This window comes from Ictidomys tridecemlineatus, chromosome 3 (genome assembly GCF_052094955.1).
Source record: "Ictidomys tridecemlineatus isolate mIctTri1 chromosome 3, mIctTri1.hap1, whole genome shotgun sequence".
Taxonomy (NCBI): domain Eukaryota; kingdom Metazoa; phylum Chordata; class Mammalia; order Rodentia; family Sciuridae; genus Ictidomys; species Ictidomys tridecemlineatus.
In genome coordinates this window covers 42,696,835-42,707,663 of record NC_135479.1, presented here as the reverse complement: position 1 = coordinate 42,707,663, position 10,829 = coordinate 42,696,835, and the positions used below count along the sequence as shown (strand labels likewise).

At 40.7% G+C, this 10,829-nt stretch overlaps 1 protein-coding gene across 1 annotated transcript; it reads right to left on the bottom strand.

The window, feature by feature from the left end:
• Positions 1–1,872: 1,872 nt before the first annotated feature.
• On the bottom strand, positions 1,873–10,037 carry Cryba1 (crystallin beta A1). The gene is made up of 6 exons (XM_005327850.4): positions 9,894–10,037; positions 7,511–7,575; positions 6,398–6,516; positions 4,898–5,039; positions 2,684–2,826; positions 1,873–2,361 (listed from the first exon to the last, which is right to left on the bottom strand). Exons 1-6 carry the CDS (start codon positions 9,922–9,924, stop codon positions 2,214–2,216), a joined length of 648 nt encoding a protein of 215 aa, XP_005327907.1. The 5' UTR covers positions 9,925–10,037; the 3' UTR covers positions 1,873–2,213.
• Positions 10,038–10,829: the final 792 nt, after the last annotated feature.

The window sequence follows — 10,829 nt, the reverse complement described above, 5'->3', positions numbered from 1 at the left end:
GACTTGTATTATTAAAGGGCTTTTCTTGAAACAGGGCAGTTTTATCCCCTTATAAATCATTGGATGCTTTCTCACTGAATATTGGGTTGTTTCATGGAAAAGAAATGGGAAGTAATTCAAACTGAAATGAAGTAAGAACCTTTGCCACATGGAGCTCTGACAATTTATGGTTTAAAGCTGGCTTAAAGGTAGGATAGCCTAAATAGCTTTATTGCTTTAGCATAAATTTGGTTTACTAAATGATTGGTTTGAAATTAGTTTCACTCAGTTACTTAAAGCACAGATTGTTTTAAAGGTAATGTGTATCTTTATAAAAAATATTCATGCTGATTAGAATAAGTTTAGAAGTCAGGCACATTTGATTCAGTCGCTACAGTTTGCATGTACTAAATAGCTTTACTTCACATGTATGTGTATAAATAAGGTTGTATAGATGTACTGGCCAGGTCTTGTCAAATCATCTTTTAAAATTGTCTTTAATTTCTTCAGAACCTTTGTAGGAAAGGTTAATAAATAAATTTAAATAGAAGGTGTTACTAATGGTATTTTCCTTATGCTCCTAGACAAAGAAATATTTCCATTTTATAGCTTTTCCCGTGTATTGAAGAGGGTTAATTCTGTATCCTCAAGTATGTATGTTGAGTTTGAAAACACAAACCTCCTTCCTTGTATCTTCATTGATAGTAGCAATTAACTACTAACTACTAGTCAAAACTTGAAAGGTGGCCCATAATGCATGGCCTCAAAGGCAAAAAATGCAGGAGGTGTAGCAGGCATCCTTGTAAATGGCTTTGGCTACTCTTCAGCATTTGTCAGTCCACTTGTATTCAGTCTTAGAACATTGGAGGAGCAAAGTAATTTCTGTCTTGTGTGCATAGGTATTTAGGAGCTGAATTCTTGATTTGGGGGAGAAGATAATTAGTAGATTACAGTTGTTAGAAGACATTCCCCCCCCCCCTTTCAAAACATTTTTTAATGTTTTGCCCAGAAAAAAAGATACTTTCTAGATTTAAGAACAGTGACCAGAAATTTACCCTTTGCTGAATGCTTTAGGTATTTGCTATAGCAGTTTCTGATGTCATGGATTCTGAGGAAGTGTCAGTAACATGATAATCTTCCTTTATTGATGTCTTACTTAATGTTCAGTGTTTTAAAAATATACATTACAAACACTTTACAACCATACTCAGATTTACTTATTTTATCAGAAAAAAAAACCTTGAGATTTGTAGAATCAAATTAAGAGATAATAAGTGTACATTGTTGAATAAAAAATTTTAAAGTTTCTGGGGTGTTTGTGTTATCTTTTGTGTGCTCTAACTTAAAAAAAAAAAAGCCTATTGAAAACTTAAGATACTGACATTGATAATGTCCCCTCACTCCGTATCAAATGTGCAAAGAATTTAAATCTTGTACTATGCTCATGTCTTTTTAAAAAAATTTTTTTTAGATGTTGATGGACCTTTATTTTGTTCATTTATTTATGTGCGGTGCTGAGAATTGAACACAGTGCCTCACACATGCTATGCAAGCGCTCTACCACTGAGCCACAACTCCAACTCCATTTTTTTAATCATACAGGTTATTATAGTGCTTAGAATTAGCATGTTTATTAAAATCAGCTGAGAGCGCAGCTGTCTTAACATTTTTGAGGACATTGAGCCTTATGCTCTACAACTAAAATAAATTGAACTAAGCAATTAAGCAACTAGAATGTTAAGCTGCCAAGATTCTGAATTTATTCATAACTTTCTGTAGAAATGTATGGCAGTACACATTTTGAGACATTACCATTTTTAGCACCAATTTGTCACAAATTGGGGAAAAAATCAATGCTAAAGTCAACAATATTAGAAAATAATGGAGTGAAAAATGCATAAACTAGTCACTATAGATGCTTAGCATTTTGGTCAAATGCTTTATTCTTTGGGATCCAAAAATAATTGTCTTTAGCCTTTTTAAGTGATTTGCAAGGACCCAAAGAGGAACTTGGGTTTTATTGAGGCTGTTAAAATTTTCAGCCACTTAGTGTGGTTTGCGCAAAGCATGGTAGTTAATTCAGTACAATTTTTTTGTTTCTTGTTTTTAAATGACATTTATTGTGGATTTCAGCATCTAACATTTGGAAGCAATGTTTGAGCAGAACATAAAACTCATTCTAGAGTGCTTAGCAAGGTCTTAATGCTTGAGGAATTCTTGGAGCTCTTAATCCACTACTGTTGGATACGTCGAATCGATTGGATTTGGGATGTCTGGGCATGAGAACCCCACTCTCTCCAGTGTTTATAGTCTCCTCCGTGGTGGTCACATTCCAAGATATACTGATAACCACGATATCCAGGATACTGGTAGCAAACCCAGCTACAAAATTCCAAAGTATATGGTATTATTAAAACTAGTTAGGAACCTGAAACACCCCAAAACTTAAGACTTCTCAGCAGAATGGTACAGAATGCTTTTAGGCTTGGAGAAAACAGTAGTCATAGAGGAATGCCCAGGGGAGAAAAATCTAAAGGTAGTTGATAAAAAGAACTTGAGATTCAAATTAATAACTAGAACATGACCCCTGTGCCAATATTATGCCAATGCATGAAACCTGATAAAACATTACCATTGATGTATTAATGTTTGCAAGGCTTTCACCTGCAGGATTTACATACTCCAACCCTGTTTTTGCACTTACGCCCCACTTTGTATCTTCATGGAACCAACTTCGTTGTTGAACCAACCCATGGCTTGCAAGGAGGGGTAGTCATCACAGATTTCCCACTGTCGTCCAATAAAGTTCTCTTTCTCAAAAATGGTAATCTTAGACTCCTTGTGATTCTGTTGCCCAGAAATTAAAAACTTTTAGTACCTAGTGTAAATGGGTGTCATCTTGATTCTTTAATTGCCATATTTTTTTTTCAAATTGAAACACTTTCTGGTTTACAAAGAAGTACATGATATCTGACCCAAAAGAGGTTTGTAAAAAATCACCCATAATCCTGTTTAATGTACAAATAACCAATACTTGGCTACAATGAAAAAACCAGTGAAGAGGATTCAATACAGCAGAGGGGAAAAAACCCCAGCCAACCAAGGGATTAATACCTGTGATGTGGAAATTCCCCAACATGTATGTGCAGGTATGTGTGTTTGAAATAGCATGTTCAATAGGGGACAAATACAATACAAACATTTAAAAGGTAGAGAAGAAGCTCGGTGCAGTGGTGCATGGCTGTAATCCCAGTGGCTCTCATGGCTGAGGCAGGAGAATCACAAGTTCAAAGCCAGCCTCTGCAAAAAGCAAGGCACTAAACAACTCAGTGAGACCCTAGTCTCTAAATAAAATACAAAATAGGGCTGGGAATGTGGCTCAGTGGTCAAATGCCCCTGAGTTCAATCCCTGGTACCCTCTTCACAACCCACCCCCAAAAAAGGGCAGAGAAGAACCTGTATGAATTTTAAAACAAAGTAACCCAGGTAGCCAGGTGTGGTGACACATGCCTGTAATCCCAGTGGCTTGGAAGGCTGAGGCAGGAGGATTGCAAGTTCAAAGCCAGCCTCAGAAATTTAGTGACACTGTTTCAAAAATTTTTAAAAAGGCTGTGAATGTGGCTCAGTAGTAAAGCAGCCTGGGTTCAATCCTTGGTACCAAAAAAAAAAAAAAAAACACAACCCTGGTAGTAGTGGCCTGGGAGTAGTTGACTAGAAAGGGGTGCCAGGGAATTTTACAGGGTGATGGGAATATATATATATATATATATATATATATATATATATATATATATATGGCTAGGTGTTGGCTACATGGGGGTATACATTGTTTCAAAATTCATGAGAGTGTACGCTTGGAATCTGTGCATCTAATATATGAACTAAAAAAAATAATAAAATCAGTTCCAGATAAGTATTTTTTAGGTTTAGAGTCATTTATGTTACTGTCTGTAGGAGTTGTATTTTAGTCTGACTTTGAATTAAGGAGACCATTAATAATTAAAATCAGAAAAATCACTTGAGTATTTAGAAATTTTTTAGCCAAGCCTTACTCCCAATACAGGGATCCTTTTTAACACATGTCCAAAGGTTGTCCTGCTTCAGTTTGAAATCTTCCAAAGACTTTAAATGCAGCCAGATGCATTATTGATTGATGCTTAGTGTTAGAAATAAGATTATTGTGAATCAATGCAGATCAGAGGTACTGGAAGGGCTAGGGATATAGCTCAGTTGGTAGAGTGCTTGCCTTGCATACACAAGACCCTGGGTTCGATCCCCAGCACCAAAAAAAAAAAAAAAAAAGATACTAAAAGACTTTGTCTATTTATTTGTTTCCACTTTTTCAAAGGTTTAAGCATTTCCCTGTTTCTGCAGTAAAATATTTAGATTGAAATTTAAATGGCTAAGAATTTACTTTCTACTATAAGGTAGGTGCTTTTTTTGCACTGGACCTATAGGCACTTTGGTCTTGAATGTTACTTCTGCCACCCTTACATACATATTTACATACGTACATACGTACGTACATACATACATACATTTATTGTGATACTGGGGATTGAATCAGAGGCACTCTACCACTGAACTACATTCCCAGCCCTTTTTATTATTTCGAGATAGTGTCTTACTAAATTGCCCAGGCTGGCCTCAAACTTGAAATCCTCCTGACAGTCTTTGGAGTTGTTGGTATTACAGGCAGGTGCCACTGCATTGGGCCTGTGACCCTTACTTTTTAGCTTGAGAAAAAATACCACCAGTGAAGGAAAATGGCCAACTTAAAGGGAGTGGTGGTATTCTTTTCTCTTTTAAACTTTTTCTCTTCCTACCACATTCAGCATAACAAGAGAAGTAACTGTAGTCTGTTCATGCCCTCTCTGTCCCCATCCCAAGCACAGAAGTGGAAATTTCAGAGACTCACAGCTGAACAGATGGGGCGGAAGGACATGAGACGCTCAATGTGGTAGGCATTGCTCCCACTCCAGGCATCCCAGCGAGGGTATTCTCCTCTCTCCAGGATAAACTGTTGCCCACAGAAGCTGGTATGCTCATAACCAATCCAGCTGCCAAAGACAGGTAGTGATTTCATTCATGATATTCAAAGTCTATATGGTCTCAGGGATAAGGCATCTTTCATTTAAATAAGTTTATAATGGATAAAATATCAAAGCAATCCCAATAGAACCATACAAAGTAATAAATTTATCATAAGGGGGGAAATGAGCTGGGAGCTACACTAAGCAGGTTTGTAAATGCATTTGTTTTGAGATTATCCACTGAAAGGATCTACTTCACTGGCTCAGTAATGTGTGTTAGCAAAGTGATCTTTCTTTTCCCTCCCAAGTCACCTATTCTCTTTCTTGAGCTCCAGGTTCATGATCTAGTGACTGACTATTGCTTTGGCTCCAGTCAAATCTGCAAGGAGGCAAAAGATGAATAGGCAGCTGATGAACAACTAAACTTGTTTTCTTGTTACTTTGTGGGTTCTTTCTCCTGCTACCTCATACTGAAAATACCCTCATACCCTGAAAACACCCTTGCTCAGTTTTTCACAATTGGGTCTTGGTTACTGATGACATTCTAAGGTGTTGTCCATTTTAGGGTTGCTGTTTTGGTGGCAAACAGCTTGTGGAATGCTGGCCATATGCAAATTTAGTTCTGCCTTGATTATTATTGTTGTGTGTGGTTTTGTTTGTGTGTTTATTTGGTTTTGGTGCTAGGGATTGAACCCAGGGCCTAGTGCATGCAAGGCAAGCACTCTACCAACTGAGCTATATCCCGAGCCCTGTTAGTTCTGCCTTGAACTTGTGCTCTCTTAGGCCAAAGGAGAGTTCTCTTTGTGTGTTTTCACATTAATGATAAAGGCCTGGATCAGTCTGCTGAGAGTCAGAAGACAAAAGCAAGAGAATCTTCCTCACCAAGATTGACCATCAATAAGGGATTTGTGGGAGGCTAGAAACTGATAGGTCTCTGGGGTCTTGGGTTGAATTCCTTTTTATATGGAGAAATTACATAATAGTGTCTTTTCTAGGACATTCATGAAGTGAATTTGCCATAAAAAGGCTGCCACTTGGCAGTTTCTTCTCCTTACCTATATTTTGTAGGCATGAAAAATACAAGGGCCTGTAATTATTTTGAGGGAATCCTAGGTAGCATCCTGTTTGCTACAAAAGCATGGACCTGATTACTGTTACTGCTCCCACCCGATTGTATATATTTATTTAATTTCACTCCTCCACCAAATCTGGTACCAAGCCACTAAAAACCTCATGTTCCTTCTAGCTTTTGATTACTAAATTATGCATGGAGATCAAGAAGTGACTAGTGGATTAGTGTCTGGGGAACATTATACCCCTATCCCTATCTATATCTAAAGGGACCTGAAACAGGGGCCTGTGATTCTACTGAGATCCATACTCACGCGCCACATTCCACCTTGAGGGACCTGACATTATCAAAACTGCGCTCAGAGACATTTGGGCAGGAGCTGGTGAACTCCATCCTCTTGCCCTGGAAGTTCTCCTGATCGTAGATGGTTATCTGAAATGGGATAGAATGGGGCAAGAAAGCTAGAACCTGGTACAGCATGAAAAAGAGAAGCTTAACTAGGGTCTATCCTGTATTTTCCATCACCAGCAGTAGCCCATCAGGCCTAGTGAGGTCTCTTCCAGTGTAGATGTAGACAGGATAGAAAAGGGTTTGAATTAACACTACTGGTTGGTGATATGCAGTGCTCAGGATAGGAATAAGATCTGTGGGGGGACTGGTTTATAACAGGAGATTCTTGTCAGGGGTGAAGATTAGCCCAATGGACAGACCAAAGGGCTTGTGTACTCTTCAAAGCTTCCTAAATAAGTGTGGCCCAGAGGCCAGAGTTCAGAGAGTCCCAGGAGCTCCTTGTAGATTACTACTTAGCTTCTTCAGCCACACTCACTATAAAAACCTGAAGTGTATAGGGAGGGTTGTGATAAACCTCCTTGATCCCTTCATCTAGAATTTGGCTCTTGAACCTGGCCAGAGGACAACTCCTGAAGCTGTAAACTAGCCTCAGAGTTGACAAGTGATGGGGGCAGGGTAGAAAGTGCTGGGAAAGGACTGAGGATCAGCACTTCAACCCATGGTTAACCTCAAACTCAGGTTGATAGAATACCTGGGTCCTATGGCTTATTTAGGATCTGATGCCAAATCTCTCTTCACTTATGGCTTCTAATTTTCTCACTGGGCATAATCCCCTCTGGGCTACTCTATTTTGAGATGATTTTAGCAGTGCAGAGGAGAGTTGACCAGAAAGTAAATATCATCTCTCACCCATCATGGGTTTCCAGGGTAATTCTTCCTCTGTCTTAACAAGTGGTACCCTGAGAGATCTTTCGACAGTGTCCAGATGTTGGGTGAACTCTCCCCTTATGGACTGGTGTTTTCTTGATTGGCCACTGTCTCATGATCAAGTATAGCCCTGGTGGCTTCTCTGTAGCAGCACTCAACCCTGCTCTGTGGGATCCCTTGATTTTCCACACGATAGGGGTGGGCTTACCTTCCATGGCCCCAAGGACCCAGGCATAGGGTTGGTCTGAGCCATCTTGGTGGTTGGAACGGTTTCTGGAAGACAGATCACACACCAGTGATATGACTTCTGGGCAGGGAGAGTGAGGTGAGAGAACATAGGGAAAAGGAAAAGTAGCCAGCAGTTCAATAGACAGACTTTGGTTGGGGTCCTGACTCTGCCACTTATTACCTGGGCCTCAGGTTTCCCATTGGGAAAGTTCTACATGCAGAGTTATTATAAGGATTAGAAGCAATGTAGCAGGTAAAGCACAAGCATTGTGACCTTGTGATAAATGTGGCTTCTGTCCTTTTGATTGCTTCTAGGTGATAGCATCACCTCAGTCTCACACACTCCAATATCGACTTTTTGGCAAGGGTCTAGTCCAGACCCTTCACGCCACTGGCCACACAGCATGCCATGATCCCCTCCATCCTCCCCACACTGACTCAAGGGCAGCCTGAGCTCTGAACCTTCACTCTTAACTGGCTTCTCATAGCATTTACACTGACTGGCTCTAGTGCCTGGGCATGGTACCATTCTCTCCCTGCTTCTCTATCTTCTAGACTTACCTCGTCTTGATCTTGCTGCCTCACAGAAATTTTCTTGCTTCCTCCATCCTGCAGCCTGGGCATGGTACCATTCTCTCCCTGCTTCTCTATCTTCTAGACTAACCTCGTCTTGATCTTGCTGCCTCACAGAGATTTTCTTGCTTCCTCCATCCTGCAGCTACTAGCTTTCTCCCCGTATTTTTTTAAAACTTTTTTCAAAGTTGTAAAAACACAATATCTTTGTTTTATTTATTTATTTTTGTGTATGATGCTGAGGATCGAACCCAATGCCTCACTCATATGAGGTGAGCACTCAGCCGCTGAACTACAACCCCAGCCCTCTCCCAGTATTTTTTTTTTAAAGAGAGAGTGAGAGAGGAGAGAGAGAGAGATAGAGAGAGAATTTTTAATATTTATTTATTTTTTTTTTAGTTTTCGGCGGACACAACATCTTTGTTGGTATGTGGTGCTGAGGATCGAACCCGGGCCGCACGCATGGCAGGCGAGCGCGCTACCGCTTGAGCCACATCCCCAGCCCCTCTCCCTATATTTTTAACACTTATAGTAGCACTGATTTTTTTTTTTTGTGTGTGTGTCCTATTTTATATTTTATTTGGAGATTAGGGTCTCACTGAGTTGCTTAGTGCCTCACTTTTTGCTGAAGCTGGCTTTGAACTCGAGATCATCTGTTTCAGCCTCCCAATCTGCTGGGATTATAGGCGTGCATCACCATGCCTGGCCTTAGCACTGATCTTGTTCCCATTGACTATATCTTGGCTGAGCATTTCAGTCCCAGGATGATTGATATAGCACCATACCCAACCAGTTTGGATGGGTCTGAGGATTTAAAAAAAGACTTGGGCTGGGGATATAGCTCAGTTGGTAGAGTGCTTGCCTCACATGCACAAGGCCCTGGGTTCAGTCCCCAGCACCACAAAAAAAAAAAAAAAAAAAAAAAAGACTTATTGAAACTGACATGATGGCACAGGTCTCTAATCCCAGGCTCAGGGGACTGAGGCAGGAGGATTGCAAGTTTGAGGCTAGCCTCAGCAATTTAGCAAGATGAAATAATGAAAAATAAAAAGTGTTGGGGACATAGCTTAATGGTAGAGTTGCAGTACTGGAGCCAGCAGCGGAAGAGGAAGGACTTACTGAAGGAAAATGAAAAAAGAAAAGGAAGTGATAATAATAGTTAACACTTAACACTCTTATGTCAGTGAATATTCTAAATGCTTTGCATGTATTAATGCATTTAATCCCCTCAAAAAGCCTAGAAGGTAGTTACTATCATTATCCCCATTTTATGGATGAGAATCATAGAGGTCTGGGAGTCAGAAAAAATGGTAGGATAAGTAAAGGAAAGAAGGATAGGAGGAAGAGAGGGGAAGGGAGGGAAAAAAGAAGACAGGCAGGTGTGCAGCAGATTTCCTGACTCAGAACAATCATTTGTGACCCTTCCCTCTGGCAGCATGGGGTCCAGGAAATAATGCATGTAAACTCTGATATTCCTTTATATTCTGAACCACTGAATGAGCAACATCTCCCAGCTCCTGCCTGATAGACCTTCTCCCTGTGCCCAGGAGCCTGCTCATTTCTTGCTGTCCCTTGTGCCCGTCATGGTTTCTAGGGTAGTGGTTATTGCCATATCAGTGACTGCTGTTGGGTGGCAGAAGAAGAAGGCCCTCACCCAGAATCCCCCACTCCTCTCCAGCTAACCTCAAAGACTCTGACCTCTGGGCAGGAAAACTGGGCTCTCTCCGGTATGTCTGTTCAGGGGAGGGAGAGAAGGGCAAAGGCAAGGGCACCCTCAGGGCCTTACTCACCCAGCTCCCGCTGCACAGTCTGGGTCTCCATCTGGTGCCACTTCCTCTGCAGTGCCCCTCTTTATAGCCCTGTGACTGATGGCCGAAGTCCTTGTCAGCATTCTGCTTTCCCTCTCCTTTTGTTTCCCCTGATCCCCAGAGCTTTGGTGGCTCAGCCTACTGGGCAGGCGTCCCTCAGGCCTTTGTTTAAAACTAGGGTTACCGAAGTCCAGGGAGGCCCCATTGCCTGGGCAAGGCTGGCAATTGCAAGCCTTCGCTGCTGTGGTCTCAGAACCGCTGGGAGCTGAGGACAGGTCTCTCCTGTCCTTCTCCTGGTTCATCATGTCATCCCAATATCTTTCTAAGATGTTGGGAGGTCTTGTCAGATGCATAAAAATGCATCTTATTTCTACACAGGTATTCATTTCCTGTTGCTTAAAAAAATCAAAGGATTATTACAATTTTAAATGTTGTTGAGGGAAAAAATATGGCTTACTGTGTTTTTGAAAATCTTTATTCTACCCTAGCTACTTATAACTAGTAAGAGCTAAATTTAATTACAGTCGGATTAGTAGATATGAGTCTCACTATAGCTAGTTTATTAAATATTCATTTTAATGTTGCAGTTTGCTTTTAAAAATTTGGAGCCAATAAATCTTCTGAGGATTTTAATATATGGTTTTAGGACAGAAGAAATTTCTCAGGTCCAAGGTATTATGCCTATAGTACCCTAAAGAGGAAAATGAGTTTCCCTGGGAACTCAGGCACTGGGTAGGATACAGGAATCGTGGAAACTTGTCAAGGTCCCTGAGGGGAAGATGTGCTGTCCAAGGTAACAGCTGCTGTGAAAAGCAACAGGGTGGAGGGGTAAGGAGGACCCAAGTAGATATGGGTTCAAATCCCAGCTCCCCTGATTGGATGACCTCAGGCAAATCACTCAATCTCTCTTTCTCAACC

Excerpts from the sequence above, each read along its gene's own strand:
- Cryba1 (XM_005327850.4), bottom strand. The coding sequence starts at position 9,924 with ATGGAGACCCAGACTGTGCAGCGGGAGCTGG. Across the intron at positions 6,517-7,510 it reads GGTCCTTGGGGCCATGGAAG|ATAACCATCTACGATCAGGA; the intron begins GTAAGCCCACCC and ends ATCCCATTTCAG. Across the intron at positions 2,362-2,683 it reads ATGAAGATACAAAGTGGGGC|CTGGGTTTGCTACCAGTATC; the intron begins GTAAGTGCAAAA and ends GGAATTTTGTAG.